At 42.8% G+C, this 19,970-nt stretch overlaps 1 protein-coding gene and 1 non-coding gene across 8 annotated transcripts in view; one reads left to right on the top strand and one right to left on the bottom strand.

Moving 5' to 3' along the window:
- TBC1D12 (TBC1 domain family member 12) overlaps positions 1-19,970 on the bottom strand; it is a 121,803-nt gene that overhangs the window by 87,935 nt on the left and 13,898 nt on the right. For 2 of the 7 annotated variants that reach the window (XM_025274148.3, XM_025274147.3), the window contains exon 1: positions 7,616-7,746. The exons of 1 other annotated variant lie outside the window; for it this stretch is intronic. Coding sequence is in view for 3 of the 6 variants with exons in the window: in XM_025274144.2 (XP_025129929.1) it covers positions 7,616-8,544 (929 nt within the window). In the remaining 3 variants the exon portion in view is untranslated. Of the gene's footprint in view, positions 1-7,615; positions 8,685-19,970 lie in introns of those variants that run through there. 4 more of the 7 variants (XM_025274144.2, XM_025274143.3, XM_006053591.4 and 1 more) reach the window with 4 other exon arrangements.
- LOC112581673 lies at positions 19,732-19,834 on the top strand. The gene has a single exon (XR_003106294.1). It is a non-coding gene; the product is annotated as a U6 spliceosomal RNA (small nuclear RNA).

The following is a 19,970-nucleotide window of genomic DNA, read 5'->3' as shown; positions in this document are numbered from 1 at the left end:
ACCACTGACTCAATGGGCCTGTGCTGTGCCTGTGCTCAGTCACTTCAGTCATGTCAGACTCTTTGTGACCCCATGGACTGTAGCCTGCCAGGCTCCTCTGTCCATGGGATTCTCCAGGCAAGAACACTGGAGTAGGTTTTCATGAGATGGTTAGATAGCATCATCGAATCAATGGACATGAATTTGAACAAACTCTGGGAGATGGTGGAAGACAAAGGAGCCTGGTGTGCTGCAGTGCATGGGGTCACAAAGAGTTGGACACAACGTAGTGACTATAAAACAATAACAAGCTAATTCAAACCCAAGCAGTCTAACTCCACAATCAACATCTTTAAGCAGTACACTATAACCATCCAGGGCTTCCCTTGTGGCTCAGCTGGTAAAGAAACCATCTGCCATGTGGGAGACCTGAGTTCAATCTCTGGGTTGGGAAGATAGATCCCTTGGAGAAGGGAAAGGCTACCCACTCCAGTATTCTGGCCTGGAGAATTCCACAGACTGTCTAGTCCATGGGGTCACAAAGAGTCAGACACGACTGAGCAACTTTCGCTTCACTTTACTTCACTTCTATATCCATCCTATAGCTTAAAGATTCCACCTGCCAAGGGCAAGTCCCCTGAATCCATCCACCTAAGGGTTGTGGATTATGAAACATCTAATTTTTTTAATGTGCTTTTAGGTTAATTTGCAGTATAACAAGGCTAGGGACTAGTGTACTAAGCTATCAGTTCCCCAAAGTGGCACACTGGCAAACTTTGAGGAAAAAATCATGGTCTGGAAGTTAAAGTATCAAACTCCAATTCACTGATTAACTAGAATTTACTTATTATCTTACTCTCTCACTTTCCTACTCCAAAGAAATCATAAAGAAAAAAAAAATCTAGAATTGCTAAAGAAAAAAAAAAAGAGCTGCTGGTCTGTTTATGAGACTGCTTATGAGACACTAAACAAAGATCATTGATGTTTAGACTGATGTTTAGCATGATTATTCTCAGGCAGAGTTAGGCCTTTACCAAAAAAATGTTCAAGATAGAATTTACTGGCAACTTTTTCATTTTACAGATGAAAAATCATGCTGTTTTTTAAAAAGCTTTCTCTTTAACTCAATTCAATTCACATATGTAGTATTTAGCCAACAAATATTTGAGGTTTACAACAGTGAGTGCAAGTGAATCACACAACATCATAGTGTATTGGAGCTGAAAGGTACTCTGAATCTCTAAATTTCATAGATGAGGAAAGTGAAGTGAAGAAATTTAGTAATTTGCCCAAGATCACATAAATTGTTTAATGATACAAGAAAAGAAACTACCCAGGACAAAAGTCAAGTTTCTTATTTCTCAAGACAAGAGTATTTTCACGACATCAAAAGCTATGTTTTCATTCATAAACTTCTTATAATTCACAGAAATCAATGTATTAGCTTCAAACCCCAGGAATCATACCTATGCCTAGTTCTGATTTTTTTTTAATTAACTCTCTGTCTCTGGTCAAATAGCTATAAAATAAAAATAAACCCTACCTTTCTTAGGTCACAGGAATAATTTAGGAATCAAAAAAATATATAAAGGAAAGACATATTAAAATAATTTTATAAAAATATGAAATTATGTAAAATTAAAATATACTTGACATTTTTTTTCCAGAGGCAAATGGGTACCGGTTGTTAAATCCAAATAATCTGAAAAGCTTTAAAAAACATTGCTTTAGATCACTTAAACTCATTACTATGTCTAGTTCATTTCCAATACTAAATTAATACCATCTTACTAAGTGATGGCTAGCAAACAGAAGCTAACCCTGATTTTCCATAGAGTATTAAAGACTGAATAAAGTGACTCCTAAAATTCCTTCTACTTTAAACAGCTCTGATTTTACAGTAAAACACAATAGTTTCCCAAATAAAAGTCTTACAGCCAACAATAGAGGTGTGGTGCACACGTGCTCAGTTGTGTCTGTCTCCCTGTGACCCTATGGACTGTAGGCAGTCAGGCTCTTCTGTCCATGGAATCTTCCAAGCAAGAATACTGGAGCCGGTTGCTACTTCCTTCTCCAGTGGATCTTCCCAACCCAGGGATCGAACCTGAGTCTTCTGTGTCTCCTGCATTGGCAGGCAGATTCTTTACCACTGAACCACCTGGGAAGGCTCTTTTAGTCAATAACTCTATGCTAAACAAAGCGTGAAGTTTAACTGTAATAATGTTCAAACGATGGATTCTTCAGTTCAGTTCAGTCACTCAGTCGTGTCCAACTCTTTGCTTAATTGTGACAAATGAACCACAGTTATGTAATGTTGTCAACAGAACTGGACAAGGGATATACCAGAACTTTCTATAGTACCTTTGCAACTTTTCTATAAACATAAACCTATTCTTAAAAAAGTATCTTAAAAAATAAAAAGTAAATCTCAAAAAATAAAATAAAAAGTAAATCTCTGTGTCTTACCACGGAAGCCTGGATTCTTAACCAATGGACCACCAGGGAAGTCCCAATTCCTAGTTAATATTAGAGTCTGCTTTGCTAACTGGGACTTAGTGTTAAAATGTTAGTTTAGTTTAGCACTTCGAAATAATGTTTGAGTGATTAAAATTAACCAAGTCCCACAAAAATTAGAGTTTCCCAATACTTTCTACTGAATTTATATTCAGATGATTACATCTCTAACCATGAACTCCTTGAATCACTGTTGGATTTCTAATGGTTTGGTACAGATAACTGTGTTTTGCAGTTGGTTGGTTTTTTTAAGCAATTATTGGATCTGAGCAGGGGAAAGGGCTAGATATAAGAAAAGGAAACAAAGACTCTTCAGCCATTAGCTCCCCAATCTAATATTATAATGGATAGCTTCACAACACTCTAAAATCCTAAAAGACTCATTTTTATTCTAAAGCAACTAATTACACATTCTTTTCAGTTTTTCTAAAATTTTACACATTTTAATTATATTAATATAAAAGTAATGTCCAACAAAATTCCCTTAGTGACACATTAATGAATATTTTTATAGTATTATAATAACAAAAAATTAATGTTTAGAGCAAGATATTTCTTAATTCTTCTTTTAAATAATCATACCATACCTGTTATAAAGAACTGTTTGCTTTGGGGAGCTATAAAAATCTTTTCAAACTTATCAGAGGTTTGATATTTTACCTTTTCTTTACTGAAGTGTTAAAGAAGGGTTTTTTTTGGTTTTTTTTTCGTTTGTTTGTTTTGAGAAACTGGTCCTGAAACTGTGGCTCTTATTTTAGTTGACTAGGAAGAATACACACTGTAGGACAAATAAGGGAGCCCTATCTGACGAAAGTCAATGGTGGCTCAGTCAGGTGAATAATGATTTATTTCATCAACTACGGTACATCACGGAGAAGGCAATGGCACCCCACTCCAGTACTCTTGCCTGGAAAATCCCATGGACTGAGGAGCCTGGTGGGCTGCAGTCCATGGGGTCGCTAAGAGTCGGACACGACTAAGCGACTTCACTTTCACTTTTCACTTTCATGCATTGGAGAAGGAAATGGCAACCCACTCCAATGTTCTTGCCTGGAGAATCCCAGGGATGGCAGAGCCTGGTGGGCTGCCGTCTATGGGGTCGCACAGAGTAGGACACGACTAACGCGAGTTAGCAGCAGCAGCAGTAGCAGTGAACATCAACTAAATTTTGAGTGGTAGTGAAAATATGGTTGATTCTGTTATTTCTGAGAATCTTAAATTAAGAAAAATTATAACAAATTTTCAAAATTCTCAATATCATAACAAAAAGAATATATATTCTCAACAATTTTCAGTGGGGAGATTGGAGACTGCTTATATATGAAAGTGAAAGTCGCTCAGTTGTGTCTGACTCTGCAACCCCATGGACTATACAGTCCATGGGATTCTCCAAGCCAGAATACTGGAGTGGGTAGCCTTTCCCTTCTCCAGGGGATCTTCTCAGCCCAGGGATCGAACCCAGGTCTCCCACATTGCAGGCAGGTTCTTTACCAGCTGAGCCACAAGGGACACCCAATATGTGAAAAGAAACCACTAAATGAGCCTACCATTGCTAGTCTTCCCTATTCAGCTACCCATAATAAAAAGAGATCCACAAAAAAATTTTTGTGCAATGTTTAGGAAGTTTCAGAGTTGGTAACTACAGGGTAAGCTACATAAATCTCTATGTTCCAGAATCTATAAAATCAATCTATAAAGATTTATATAAATTCCAGAATCTATAAAGTTTATCTTTCAGATAGAAGGAAAAAAAACTTTAGTATTTTTTGCCTACCGTAGTCATGCCCTTTTAAGTTACTAAATTCTTGTGATTTATCATGCAGATTTTGTAAAAAAAAAAAAAAAAAAAAATTAACACTATCAGGAGACATAGATACATACTTGTGCGCTTCTAAACAACAGTGACTTTGCCAGTGCAATCAGAACAAAAGTTTTCAAGTTGAGTATTAATACTCAAAAGTATTAAATGGCTTTTAAAATACACCTATTAAGAGCATACATAAAAAACACATCACTCTAGTTTGAAAACAAGACATGGATTTGCTTAAAGGACCCATAAAAATGGTTTAAAGTTACTTCACTTTCAGAACAGAATAATAAACATACCCCTGAGAAACAAAGGCTAGCCTACAAACACAAGAAATTTGTCTTTTAACTTTCATCTTCTCACTGCTAAGTTGTGCGAGTGGAAGCAGTGGCATGCACCTAGCACTTCAAAACTTTTGGAGACAGGAAAAGGCCAAGGACCTGAGGGAATGTTACTTCTGCTGCTTATGCTGCTGCTGCTAAGTCACTTCAGTCGTGTCCAATTCTGTGCGACCCCACAGATGGCAGCCCACCAGGCTCCCCATCCCTGGGATTCTCCAGGCAAGAATACTGGAGTGGGTTGCCCTTTCTTTCTCCAATGCATGCTGCTGCTGCTGCTAAGTCACTTCAGTCGTGTCCGACTCTGTGCGACCCCATGGACAGCAGCCCACCAGGCTTCCCTGTCCACAGGATCTCCAGGCAAGAATACTGGAGTGGATTGCCATTTCCTTCTCCTGAATGTTACTTCTAGGGCTCCCATAATCAAGTCACTATAAACACAGATGCCCATGTGCAGCTGAGGCAAGCTCCCAACAGAGTCTGAAATAGAACTCACTTCATCTAGAAGGGAGGGCAAGCAGGAAGGAGATAATGAGAACTGTCCCATCTTGGACCAAATTCCTTTTTTTCCTACATGATTTCTACCCTACTCAGTGAGGCTTCTGTAAATGATGTGTCTTGATTGAACAAATTTTTGTAGTAACAGATAAACAGAGCCATAAAATGGTCCACTCTCTTTACTTGTAAAAGGTTAAAACAAATATGAAACTAGTATTTTAAAGTATTTCTTGTTATAGATTTTTTGACCCAGTTAAGAGAAAGAGAGGAAATGGAAAGGAGAAGGGAAAGATTTAGATAATCAGGTGGGAAAGAAGAGAGTTATGATTGAATTCCTGGAATGAAAATCAGGAACCCTGGTTTCTAACCCAGCTCTGCCATTAACTGACAACTGTTTATGGGAAGAAAAACACTCCTAGGTTGTAGGGAGAAGAGAAAATTTCTGATTATTCTTTTTGGAAATAGAAGATTTGTTCAAAATTACACTACCTAGAGAACAGTAAAAGAGGGAGAGTCCATGAAAGTTGTCACTTCAACACAATCTGAATGGGATTCTTCATGCAACACTAGATATTTTAGATTCAGAAATGAAGGTCATAGTCTTTGCCTTGAAGGTGTTCAGCATCTAGTTAAGGTTTTGACTAAAGGCTAACAGAAAAATAGTCCTAATGTCTGATTCTGTCCTTTCCCAAGAATGTTACATGAAGGAAGCAATGATGCTTAGAATCTTGACATTCATATCTCAGAAACAAAGCTTAGAGAAATTAACTTCAGGGGACCTAAGTTTACTGACTTTACACTCAGTGTTCTGATACACATGAAAAGTATATCATGAACATCAACTAAGCCATATGAATGTCAACTAGCTATGCTCTCCAAAGCCCTGTTCAAATCTAAAACCGCCTGATACCTGACATCAAAACATGATCAATAAATACCCACAAGCTCCACAAAAAAAATAAAGGAAAAAAAATACCTACAAGCTTCACACACCTTAAGAGCTTTAAAAATATTGCCACTACTAGCTTTAAGTATGTCTCTTTGCACAGATCTTTGCATAATTTGAGGGACAAATGCACATTTCACTACTATATATGATGTCCTATGAGTAAAACAGGGCTTCTCTGATAGCTCAGCTGGTAAAGATTGTGGTAGCTCAGCTGGTAAAGACTCTGCCTGCAATGCAGGAGACCTGGGTTTGATCCCTGGCTTGGGAAGATCCCCTGGAGGAAGGCACTAGCAACCCACTCCAGTATTCTTGCCTGGAGAATCCCCATGGACAAAGGAGCCTGGTGGGCTACAGTCTGTGGTCACAAAGAGTCGGACACCACTGAGCAACTAAGCACACACATGACTAAAACATAATTAGGATTTCCCCAATCTTGATTTAAACAACAGTTAATAGAGCAGAAAAGGGAATAAGAAACACTAATTTCAGTCAGAAAACTCTGTCTGTGAGTCTACAAATATGCACGCTAATTGTATAATCCTCTCAAATCTGAGACTCATTACTTGTTTCTTTATTTCTGGTTTTTGTCATGACCCTGAAAAGGGAACAAAAACACAGAAGAAAGGAGAAAGAACTTTGAAAGGGAGGGTTTTCCAAGTTGGGAATATTTTCCTATTTATCTAAAGACTTCAAAAAAGCGTGTCAAAATCTGACTCACAGGAAACTGCTTTGTTACTAAGGTGCATTAAGATGAGTATTTTCTAACGACATATGTATCCCTATCAACGTCCCACTGAGAAACTTGCAATGTCCAGCACCACAATTTAACTTCAAGACTAGCAGGTCAAATCACATATACGACACCATAAAAAATTAACAGAAGTTGCCGGAAAAAAGTACAGGTCTATCTAGCAAAAGGAGGGAAAAGGGATTTTTCTAGATAAAGCGCCATAGTAATTTGGTTTTAAAGGCTGGATCAAATTTTAAATACTAAACTGACGGTATTTTAATAAAGGCCACTGAAACAGGCTGCTAAACGCTAAATCACCTCTAATTTCAATAATTCCCAAACTACTTGAATGGGTTTAGACTCCACGCAAAGAGACAGCTCTGAAAATGACTTCCCTTTCTCTTTCACAACCGCACCTGTACACACACACCCCGCACCGCCACCCGCCCCTAAATCCTAACAGTATAGTACACGCGGACGAAGAAGGCTGTCTATTTCTCCGGAAGAGGCAAAACTGTAGATACGGCACTAGCACGCTGGCCTAAATTCACAGAAACCAGATGTGAATGGCAGGTAGAGCGTCCAGCTCAGGGAAGCACCAAGATTGGCTCCCCGCGCTCACAACTTCTCCGATCCAGACGCACAACACAATGCAGACCTAGTTCCTGGTCCCTCCTGTGACAAATCAAAGCTCAATCCTAACGCCAGCGAGAGCCACGCTCTGAGGCTGCCCTCACGTCGCTCTCCGCCCGCTCCCGGCCCCAAGCCCGCCCCGATCCCGGGCGTAGCCTGCGCTATACCTGGCGAAGAAGTCGGCGAAGCCGCCGCTCCGTCGAGCCCGAGCCGAGGTCCCGGCAGGGCCCTCCTCCGCGGCCGGCAAGGACACCGGCGCCCCCGCCGGCGGCAGGTGGTCGCGGGCGCTTTGGCAGCGGCTCACCTCGAACGTATTCCGAGAGTTCAAGTGAACGTCGGAGAAACCGACGCGCGGCTCGGCGCCGGCGCCCCCACTAGTCCTCTCCGCCGAGGTGATGGGCGATGCCCCCTCCTCGGAACCCCCGGCTCCGGCTCCCAGCCGCTCCAAGTCCTCGCTGCCGCTGCCGTCACTGGACGAACTGTCCCTCGCGCCGCTGCCCGCGCCCTCCGGCTCCTCGGGGTCCGCCGCCTCCAGGCAGCAGCTCCGCAGTGGGTCCTCGAGCGGCGCGGCCCAGTCAGACAGGATGCCCGCGCCGTCCGCACCCTCGTCGCCAGGCCCGTCCGGACGGAGGCGGCGGTGGACCGGCTCCCGGCTGCCCGCGCGGGCCAGGTCGCGACAGTCCTGGCCCAGCAGAAAGCCCGAGTCCCCGTTGGTCATGCCTCCGTGTCGCGCCGAGCCAGCATCCGCCGCCTCCGCGTCGCGGTGCTTGGAGCCGGCGTCCGGCTGGCAGGCGTCCGAGCGCGAGGCTGCCGAGGGCGGCGGAGCACAGGAGTGGCCGGCGGGCAGCGGACAGTAGCACAGCCCGGGCTCCAGCTGTCCCCCGGCCGCCGCGAGGTAACGCTGAAGGAGCTGCTGAGGCGGCGGCGTCTCCTCCTCCTCCTCCTCTTCGGGAGGCTCCACAGCGCCGACGCCTCCGCCAAAGCCGCCTGTGGCCCGAATCATTTTCCCGTCCAGGCCCGCGGAATCGGGCGCCGGCAAAAGGAGCAACTTGGGGTTTCTTGCCGAGCAGCCTCCGGCATCCTCCGGACCCACCATCTGGGCCCGGGTGAGCGCCGCGGGAGGAGGCAACGGAAGGTCCCCAGCTCAGGCTTGGCGGGGGAAGATCCCTGAGTGCTGGGGCCGCGGCGGCCACCGCCGCAACGTTCCCAGACCCACCCCTCCCTCCCGAGAATTCGGGCAGTTGCAGGAGGGCGGGCACGCGCCTGGGCTCGCGCACGCGCAAAAGCCAGACCGGTCAAGCTCCAACCTGGAGATTCCGCGAACCATAGAGACGGTAGCTAGAGAGACCCGCTCCGTGACACTGCGACCGGCAATCTGGGATCAGCCCTCTGGACAGTGGAGGCTGGTTGGCCCACTCCAAACAGGACGGCCATTAGGGAAGCACGGGTATGGCTCCCTTAGCAAAAATTCACTTGATGTACTATATCGGGTTCCCCTGGTGGTTGAGATGGTAAAGAATCTGCCTGCCAATACAGGAGACCTGGGTTCCATCCCTGAGTCAGGAAGAGTCTCTGGAGAAGGAAATGGCAATCCTCTCCAGTATTCTTGCCTGGAGAATTCCATGGACGAAGAAAACGGTCAGGATACAGTCCATGGAGTCGCAAAGAGTTGGACACCAATGAGGGACTAACACAATTTATGGGAATAGAATACAGGATTTAGATGTAAGTCCTTCCACCTCTAGTGTATATCCACTGCTCCATTGCCACTATTCAGAGCTGTTCTCATCTCAAGTTAACACAGTTTCTTCTCCACTTCATCTTTCCCAATAGTACCAAAGTTATGTTTCCCATCTAGGACAACGTTTCATCACATCACTCTTAAAGATTTCCATTATCACTTGAGATAGAAGTAGTAGAGTCAGGCAGAGAAGGCTGTTGAAATAATTCCAGCACCCCATGAAAATGGATTAAAATGGGGTGATAACCAATGAATGGAAATGAAGTGCGTTTAAAGTAGAAATCCCAAGATGTGGTAACTGTTCAAATAGAAGGACTGAAGAGGGAGTGTTACCGAACATCACTTAGTCTGTGTGCCCAACACATAGGCCAAAACAATGCTAAAACACTGGAGTTTGGAGTTTGGTTTATTACAGGACCATGCAAGGAGATGGGTGGCTAATACCTTAACCCCAAAGTTACTGAAAGCTTTCATCAAAGCGCTTTTAAAAGTAAAAGGTTAGGGGGTGTTATGGTTAGTTGCAACTTCTTGGTGTCAGAGCCTTTGTTCTTAAAGTCAGGGCATGGTCAGGTAACAATGTTCCTGTAAACCTCTACCAAACGAATGTTATTCTTTGTCCTGAGAAGAAAGGGCAAGGTCCCAAGGTACAACTTTTAACCTCCAAGGTCCAGGTCCTGGCTAACAGGAAGCAGAGCTCAGGTGGCAGTTCCTTCAGGGTCAGGTTCCCCAGACCCTGACCAACTGTCATCACTGAGGGAGCCAGGCACCCAACTCATCTGGCCCTCAGGCTTCTCAGGCCAATCAAAGCAGGACACCACATCCCACATCCTGTGACCCAGGCAGACCACTGCTACTATTAGGTCCCAGAGACAAGGATGGGGGAGAGGTTCACTGCTGCCTCAAGGCCTGGGCCAAGGCTAGTGGAGGGCTTGATGAGGGCTCTGAAGTCCTACAGAACATAGTCCCAAGCCTGTTCTCTTGGTGCCCAAGCTCTCTCACTGACCAAAGACCAGATGAACTGAAGGGCCCCAGGGAGAAGGCCAGGATCCACCTTTTATCTCACTCTTCACCTGAGGACCAACACGCCACTTTTGGCTGAATCCCCTCACTACTGTCCATTCTTAACACTTGGTTGCTTGTGGGTGGCGCCCACTGCTGAGCTGTCCAATGTCTGAGCAGGGTCATCGGGGTTGCTCACTGAAATTGGTTGCCACTGGGTGGGCACCTCTGATGCACCAACCAATGGCTGAGCAGGACCCATTTCCTGGTAACAGGGTGCAGAGTAACTGCACACAGCAATTCCATTCAGTTCAGTTCAGTCGCTCAGTAGTGTCCGACTCTTTGCCACTCCATGAACTGCAGCATGCCAGGCCTCCCTGTCCATCACCAACTCCCGGAGTCCACCCAAACCCATATCATTGAGTCGGTGATGCCATCCAGCCATCTCATCCTCTGTCGTCCCCTTCTCCTGCCCTCAATCTTTCCCAGCATCAGGGTCTTTTCCAATAAGTCAGCTCTTCACATCAGGTGGCCAAAGTATTGGAGTTTCAGCTTGAACATCAGTCCTTCCAATGAACACCCAGGACTGATCTCCTTTAGGACGGACTGGTTGGATGTCCTTGCAGTTCAAGGGACTCTTAAGAGTCTTCTCCAACATCACAGGTCAAAAGCATCAATTCTTTAGTGCTCAGCTTTTTTTACAGTCCAAATCTCACATCCATACATGACCACTGGAAAAACCATAGCCTTGACTAGACGGACCTTTGTTGACAAAGTAATGTCTCTGCTTTTTGATATGCTGTCTACGTTGGTCATAAGTTTCCTTCCAAGGAATTCAGTTCAGTCGCTCAGTCGTGTCTGACTCTGCAACTCCATGAATCGCAGCACGCCAGGCCTCCCTGTCCATCACCAACTCCCGGAGTTCACTCAGACTCACCTCCATCGAGTCAGTGATGCCATCCAGCCATCTCATCCTCTGCCGTCCCCCTCTCCTCCTGCCCCCAATCCCTCCCAGCATCAGAGTCTTTTCCAATGAGTCAACTCTTCGCATGAGGTGGCCAAAGTACTGCAGTTTCAGCTTTAGCATCATTCCTTCCAAAGAAATCCCAGGGCTGATCTCCTTCAGAATGGACTGGTTGGATCTCCTTGCAGTCCAAGGGACTCTCAAGAGCCTTCTCCAACACCACAGTTCAAAAGCATCAATTCTTTGGCGCTCAGCCTTCTTCACAGTCCAACTCTCATATCCATACATGACCACAGGAAAAACCATAGCTTTGACTAGACAGACCTTTGTTGGCAAAGTAATGTCTCTGCTTTTGAATATGCTATCTAGGTTGGTCATAACTTTCCTTCCAAGCAGCAAGCGTCTTTTAATTTCATGGCTGCAATCACCATCTGCAGTGATTTTGGAGCCCCCAAAAATAAAGTCTAACACTGTTTCCCCTGTTTCCCCATCTATTTGCCATGAAGTGATGGGACTGGATGCCATGATCTTCATTTTCTGAATGTTGAGCTTTAAGCCAAATTTTTCACTCTCCACTTTCACTTTCATCAAGAGGCTTTTGAGTTCCTCTTCACTTTCTGCCATAAGGGTGGTGTCATCTGCATATCTGAGGTTACTGATATTTCTCCCAGCAATCTTGATTCCAGCTTGTGCTTCTTCCAGCCCAGCGTTTCTCATGATGTACTCTGCATATACGTTAAATAAGCAGGGTGATAATATACAGCCTTGACGTACTCCTTTTCCTATTTGGAACCAGTCTGTTGCTCCATGTCCAGTTCTAACTGTTGCTTCCTTACCTGCATACAGATTTCTCAAGAGGCAGATCAGGTAGTCTAGTATTCCCATCTCTTTCAGAATTTTCTACAGTTTATTGTGATCCACACAGTCAAAGGCTTTGGCATAGTCAACAAAGCAGAAATAGATGTTTTTCTGGAACTCTCTTGCCTTTTTGATGATCCAGTGCATGTTGGCAATTTGATCTCTGGTTCCTCTGCCTTTTCTAAAACCAGCTTGAACATCAGGAAGTTCATGGTTCACGTATTGCTGAAGCCTGTCTTGGAGAATTTTGAGCATTACTTTACGAGCGTGTGAGATGAGTGCAATTGTGCGGTAGTTTGAGCATTCTTTGGCATTGCCTTTCTTTGGGATTGGAATGAAAACTGACCTTTTCCAGTCCTGTGGCCACTGCTGAGTTTTCCAAATTTGCTGGCATATTGAGTGCAGCACTTTCACAGCATCATCTTTCAGGATTTGAAATAGCTCAACTGGGATTCCATCACCTCCACTAGCTTTGTTCGTAGTGATGCTTTCTAAGGCCCACTTGACTTCACATTCCAGGATGTCTGGCTCTAGGTGAGTGATCACACCATTGTGATTATCTGGGTCATGAAGATCTTTTTTGTACAGTTCTTCTGTGTATTCTTGAGTAAGCATCTTTTAATTTCATGGCTGCAATCACCATCTGCAGCAATCTTGGAGCCCAGAAAAATAAAGTCAGCCAATGTTTCCACTGTTTCCCCTGTTTCCCCATCTATTTGCCATGAATTGATGGGACCAGATGCCATGATCTTAGTTTTCTGAATGTTGAGCTTTAAGCCAACTTTTTCACTCTCCTCTTTCATCAAGAGGCTCTTTAGTTCTTCTTCACTTTCTGCCATAAGGGTGGTGTCATCTGCATACCTGAGGCTGCTGTGCTAAAAGCTGAGCTCACTGCACTCTGTTACAGGAGGTACCAGCCAATCACTACAAAACTCTTGAGAATGAAGCTGATGTGGTTTGAAAAATAGATGTGGATTGGGAATAACTTGATTAATAGGGGAAATATAGCTGGGAAAGTAAAATATCCAGCATTTAGAGTTCTAAAACTTCGGTTAGGGCTTCAGTTTAAAGAGGCAGATTGAAGAGGCATTGAGTAATACAACTAGGTGAGTCACCAGTAACACCAGGGAAGAAAGACTAAAGGTGAGGGTGGGGCAGAGACTCAAAGATGTCATTATTTAAGGATGGACAAAGAAATCATATTGCAACTATGATTTAGTTCCAATCATATTGGAACTAAAGAGGCACTGCTGCTGCTGCTGCTAAGTCGCTTCAGCCATGGCCGACTCTGTGCGACCCCAGAGATGGCAGCCCACCAGGCTCCCCTGTCCCTGGGATTCTCCAGGCAAGAACACTGGAGTGGGTTGCCATTTCCTTCTCCAATGCATGAAAGGGAAAGTGAAGTCGCTCAGTCGTGTCTGACTCTTAGCGACCCCATGGACTGCAGCCCACCAGGCTCCTCCATCCATGGGATTTTCCAGGCAAGAGTACTGGAATGGGGTGCCATTGCCTAGAGATATGCAAATCAAAACCTCAAAGATAGCACTCACACCCACTGTGCTGTGCTGTGCTTAGTCACTCAGTCGTGTCCAACTCTGTGACTCCATGTCAGGTTCCTCTGTCCATTGGGATTCTCCAAGCAAGAATACTGGGGTGGGTTGCCATGCTTCTTCCAGGGGATCTTCCTGACCCAGGGATCAAACCCAAGTCTCTTATGTCTCCTACATTGGCAGACAGGTTCTTTACCACTAAGCAATTCTACCCACTAAGCAATATATCCTAGGTATATGGACGGAGGAGCCTGGTGGGCTGCAGTCCATGGGGTCGCTAAGAGTCGGACACGACTGAGCGACTTCACTTTCACTTTTCACTTTCATGCATTGGAGAAGGAAATGGCAACCCACTCCAGTGTTCTTGCCTGGAGAATCCCAGGGATGGGGGAGCCTGGTGGGCTGCCGTCTATGGGGTCGCACAGAGTCGGAGACGACTGCAGCACCCTTTATGTTTATGTTTTATATACCCAAAAGAATTGAAAACAGATGTTCAAACAAACACTTGTAGGTGAATGTCTAGAGCTGCACTATCCATGAAAACCAAAAGAGGGAAGCAACCCAAATGTCCATCAGTAGAGGAGTTGGTAAACAGAATGTGACATATACACACAGTGGACTATTATTCAGTCATAAAAAGGAATTAAGTATTGATAATACTACAAAGTTGGAGCTTCCCTGGTGGCTCAGAGGTTAAAGCGTCTGCCTCCAATGTGGGAGATCGGGGTTCGATCCCTGGGTCAGGAAGATCCCCTGGAGAAGGAAATGGTAACCCACTCCAGTATTCTTGCCTGGAGAATCCCATGGATGGAGAAGCCTGGTAGGCTACAGTCCACAGGGTCACAAAGAGTCAGACACGACTGAGCGACTTCACCTTCAATACTACAAAGTAGATGAATATCAAAAAAATATTAAGCTAAGTGAAAGAAGCCTGACATAAAAGATCACATGCTGTGTAATTCCATTTATATGAACTGTCCAGAATAGGTAAATCCATAGAGAAAGAAAGCAGATTGATGATCGTCAATGGCTGGGGCAGGGGGAAAATAGGGCCGGAATGTCTTACAGATAAAGGGTTTTCTTTTGGGGGTGCTGAACATGTTTTGGAACCAGATACAGGTGGTGGTTGTACAACATTGTGAATGTACTAAATGCTACTGAATTGCACATTTTTAAATGGCTTTATTTTATGTGAATTTTACCTCAATAAAACAGTTAATGTAGGAGATATCTATACATAAGTATAGTTGTACAGTAAAATGGTAAAGATGAGGGAGAGTAGGCAAGAGAATTTAATTTCAGTCTTTTCTCTTTTCATCTTTTTTCCTCTCTTCCTAGAGAATTTATCTCTGCATTTTCTTCCTGCTGTCAAACCTCCGTAACTTGTTATTTTTTTCTAGCAACCATTTTACTTCTCCATGAATATCATACTATTTTTAAAATCAAGTTTCTTCAAGTTGTTTATCTAGCTCATTTCCTTCCTTACCCATGGTCAATAGAAGAAGGTTTTAGGAACCATAATAGCCTATACAACCCTTCTGTTTTCTCAGTGTAGACTTCAAAATGGACACACATTTATATTTTGTAACTTTGTCTACAATAATAATACTGCATAATTAATAATGTTAGTGATTCTTGCTAGTGATTGGTGGTTATACTTCCCACTTTCAACAATAAAATTTTCTGTCTTATCTGATAAATAATAATAAATAATATCATAGCCTATCTTACAAAGAAAAACAAAATCTCCTGTCAAGGTGTAGCATATCCTTTTTGTGGTCATTAAGTGCTTGACGTAGAACTTTTGACACCACTACTACATTACTACCACTCTAGGCAGAAATAATATATCCTGGAACATCCCTGTAAATCTGATGAAATCATGATGATGAGAAAGGATATTCTCAATCTCTGCCATAAAATATTACCCTAGTTAAAATATGAAGCTCTAATACTTTGGTCACCTGATGCGAACAGCCAACTCATTGGAAAAGATCCTAATTATGGGAAAGATTGAAGGCAGAAGGAGAAGAGGGCAACAGAGGAAGACATGGCTGGATAGTATCACCAATACAGTTGATGTGAACTTGGGCAAACTCCAAGAGATGATGAGGGCCAGGGAGGCCTGGCGTACTGTAGTCCATGGGGTCGCAAAGAACTGGACATGACTGGGTGACTAAACAACATGAAAACAAAATATGAAAAACTACTGATATACTTGGATTCTTATATTTCTAGGAAAATGTGACTTTAACAGAAATTTTCAAAATATATAATTACTCATATTCTATGTGTGACCCAGTCTTCATTATTGAAGGGTGAAGTATGGTACCATTTTCCCATATTATTATTTTGCTACAATTGTACTCAAGGAGAGTACAAAGGCCTCCAAAAAAGGCCTCAAAACACCTCGTATCTTTCTTTAACCATCAATTTTTTGACAGCACTCAAACAGGTTTATCTTCTATCATGTTAAATCACCACTATCATCACACCTATCGATTAAGTGATGTTTCTCACTTAGTTGCACATCAGCAGCAACATTTAGGGAATTTTTTTTTTTCTTAAACCTGATGACTGGACCACACCCAAGAAGAATTAAGTCAATATCGCTGAAGGAGTAGCCCTTACATGGGTATTAAAATTCACTTGAGTAAATCTAATTTACGTCCAGGACTGAAGAATACTGCCTTAGTAGCTACAAACTTATCACTCTGCTTCCCTAAGCTTCAGTTCAGTTGAGTTCAGTCGCTCAGTCGTGTCCGACTCTTTATGACCCCTATGAAACGCAGCACGCTATGCCTCCCTGTCCATCACCAACTCCCGGAGTTCATTCAGACTCACCTCCATCGAGTCAGTGATGCCATCCAGCCATCTCATCCTCTGTCGTCCCCTTCTCCTCCTGCCCCCAATCCCTCCCAGCATCAGAGTCTTTTCCAATGAGTCAACTCTTCACATGAGGTGGCCAAAGTATTGGAGTTTCAGCTTTAGCATCATTCCTTCCAAAGAAATCCCAGGGCTGATCTCCTTTAGAATGGACTGGTTGGATCTCCTTGCAGCCCAAGGGACACTCAAGAGTCTTCTCCAACACCACAGTTCAAAAGCATCAATTCTTCAGCGCTGAGCTTTCTTCACAGTCCAACTCTCACATCCATACATGACCCCTGGAAAAACCATAACATTGACTAGACGGACCTTTGTTGGCAAAGTAATGTCTCTGCTTTTGAATATGCTATCTAGGTTGGTCATAACTTTCCTTCCAAGGAGTAAGCATCTTTTAATTTCATGGCTGCAGTCACCATCTGCAGTGATTTTGGAGCCCAGAAAAATAAAGTCTGACACTCTTTCCACTGTTTCCCCATATATTTCCCATGAAGTGATGGGACCAGATGCCATGATCTTCATTTTCTGAATGTTGAGCTTTAAGCCAACTTTTTCATTCTCCACTTTCACTTTCATCAAGAGGCTTTTGAGTTCCTCTTCACTTTCTGCCATAAGGGTGGTGTCATCTGCATATCTGAGGTTATTGATATTTCTCCCGGCAATCTTGATTCCAGCTTGTGCTTCTTCCAGCCCATCGTTTCTCATAATGTACTATGCATATAAGTTAAATAAGCAGGGTGACAATATACAGCCTTGACGTACTCCTTTTCTTATTTGGAATCAGTCTGTTGTTCCATGTCCAGTTCTAACTGTTGCTTCCTGACCTGCATATAAATTTCTCAAAAGGCAGGTCAGGTGGTCTGGTATTCCCATCTCTTTCAGAGTTTTCTACAGTTTATTGTGATCCACACAGTCAAAGGCTTTGGCATGGTCAATAAAGCAGAAATAGATGTTTTTCTGGAACTCTCTTGCTTTTTCCAAGATCCAGTGGATGTTGACAATTTGATCTCTCGTTCCTCTGCCTTTCCTAAAACCAGCTTGAACATCTGGAAGTTCATGGTTCACATATTGCTGAAGCCTAGCTTTGAGAATTTTGAGCATTACTTTACTAGCGTGTGAGATGAGTGCAATTGTATGGTAGTTTGAGCATTGTTTGGCATTGCCTTGCAGAAGGAAATGACAACCCACTCCAGTATTCTTGCCTGGAGAACCCCATGGACGGAGGAGCCTAGTGGGCTACAGTCCACAGGGTCCCAAAGAGTCGGACATGACTGAGCGACTTCACTTTCACTTTCTTTCACTTTGTATTAGGTAGAGAAAAAGAAAATATTCTATTAAGGTCTGTATTATATCAGCCAACACAACTGTCTTAATCGTAGTGGATTAAATAAAGGTGTCAATATAAAAATTTTGATATTTATAATTAACAATTGCTATATTCTGTAAGAAAGAAATTTCTATTTTTAGGAAACATACTCTGGAGTATTTAGGATAAAAGGCCGTGATATATGTAATTTACCCTCAAATGACTTAAAAAATATGCATGCACACAGAACAAGGGATAAAGCAAATAGGATAAAATGTTAACAGAGGGATACACAAAGTCCTATTGCATAGCACAGGTACCTATGTTTAAGGCCCTGCGATAAACTAAACCAGAAAAGAATATGTGTCTGTGTGTGTATGAATCACTTTGCTATATAGCAGAAATTAACATGATATTGTAAACCATACTTCAAAAAAATTTTTTTAAATGTTACACTAGGCAAATCTGGGAATGATATGAGTGTTTCTTGTATTATTTTTTGTTTGTAACTTTTTGTAAGTTTATTTCCAAAGAAAAACATTTTAAAGATGTCTCTAGTCTCTATTTTCTCACTCTGTGCCCCACAATTTACTCCATTCTAGCTCATGTCCACTCTCATTAATGACTTCCCTGTCCCTAATTTAAGAGAGAAACTCCACTCCCCACCTTGCTTAATCTCTCAACAACATTCATTCTGTTGATCACCCCTCCATTTTTAAACACTCATTCATCTGACTTTCAAACTTGAAACACTTTTGCTCCTCTGTTTTTATTACTCCATTGTTGCCAAACTCTCCATTTTCCCCCTACCTCTATGGCTACTACTTCTTAATTTCCTCAAGGCAAGAAGAATTTCTTCCCTCTTAACTGAAATTTCCTAAAGGAATAGTTCTGAACCCTCTTTTCTTCTTATTCAACCCTCTTTAACCCAGGTAGTCTCAGTATTTAGATGACCATCTATCAACTGAAGACTCTAGAATTTGTATCAACAGCTCCAACATTATCATCCGAATGCCTTCTTGATACTTATATATAGATATTTTTAGTCATGTATGGATATGAGAGTTGGACCATAAAGAAGGCTGAACACTGAAGAATTGATGCTTTTGAGTTGTTGTGATAGAGAAGACTCCTGAGAGTCCCATGGACTGCAAGGAGATCAAACTATCCATCCTAAAGGAAATCAACCCTGAATATTCACTGGAAGGACTGATGCTGAAGCTCCAATACCTTGGCCACCTGATGCAAAGAGACAACTCATTGGAAAAGACCATGATGCTGGGAAAGATTGAGGGCAGAAGACGGTAGAGGAAGAGATGGTTACATAGCATCACCAACTCAATGGACATGAATTTGAGCAAACTTTGAGAGATAGTGAAGGACAGAGAAGACTGGCATGCTGCAGTCCATGGGGTCGCAGAGTCAGACACGACTTAGTGACTGAACAACAATAACAGACATAATAAATATGATTAAATGAGCCTCTCCTAGTTTTCTTCCAGCATTCTCCATATTAATACATACCACCACCATCCACTCAGTTTCTCCAGATCCTATATGCCAACTGTATACCCAGTATCTCTGCTTGGTGATCTTAAAGTCACCTCCATCCCAGTACCTCCAAGTCTAAACTCATAATTGCCTTCTCTAAATCTTCTCCTATTATAATATTCCATATCTCACCAAATGACAATATTTTAGTTGCTCACACCTAAAACCCAAGAGTCCTTCTCTTTCTTATAGCACCCTCTTTCTTATCCAATTAGCCAAGTGTAGTGGGTTGAATTTATCTCTGAAAAAGATATGTCCAAGTTCTAACCCCAAGGACTTATGAATGTGACTTTATTAGAAAAGAGTCTTTGCAGATATAATTAAGATAAGCTTTCCAAAATGAGACAATCCTGGATTAGACATACTCCCTTCCTCACAGAGCTAATAAGTAGCTGTGATCGGTGTCCTTATAAAAGAAAAAAGAGAAGGGATTGCTTTTGCAGCACATATACTAAAACTGGAATGATACAGAGAAGATTAACATGGTCCCTGTGCAAGGATAACCCACAAATTCACGAAGTATTCCATATCTGGAGGAGGGATAAATTAACAGTTCAGAACTAACATATACACACTACTATATATAATACAGATAATCACAGGACCTACTGTATAGCACAGGAAACTCTACTCAATAGGTGTAATAACCTATATGGGAAAAGAAATTGAA

This window comes from Bubalus bubalis, chromosome 23, assembly GCF_019923935.1.
Source record: "Bubalus bubalis isolate 160015118507 breed Murrah chromosome 23, NDDB_SH_1, whole genome shotgun sequence".
Classification (NCBI taxonomy): Eukaryota; Metazoa; Chordata; class Mammalia; order Artiodactyla; family Bovidae; genus Bubalus; species Bubalus bubalis.
This window is presented reverse-complemented; position numbering and strand designations above follow the sequence as displayed.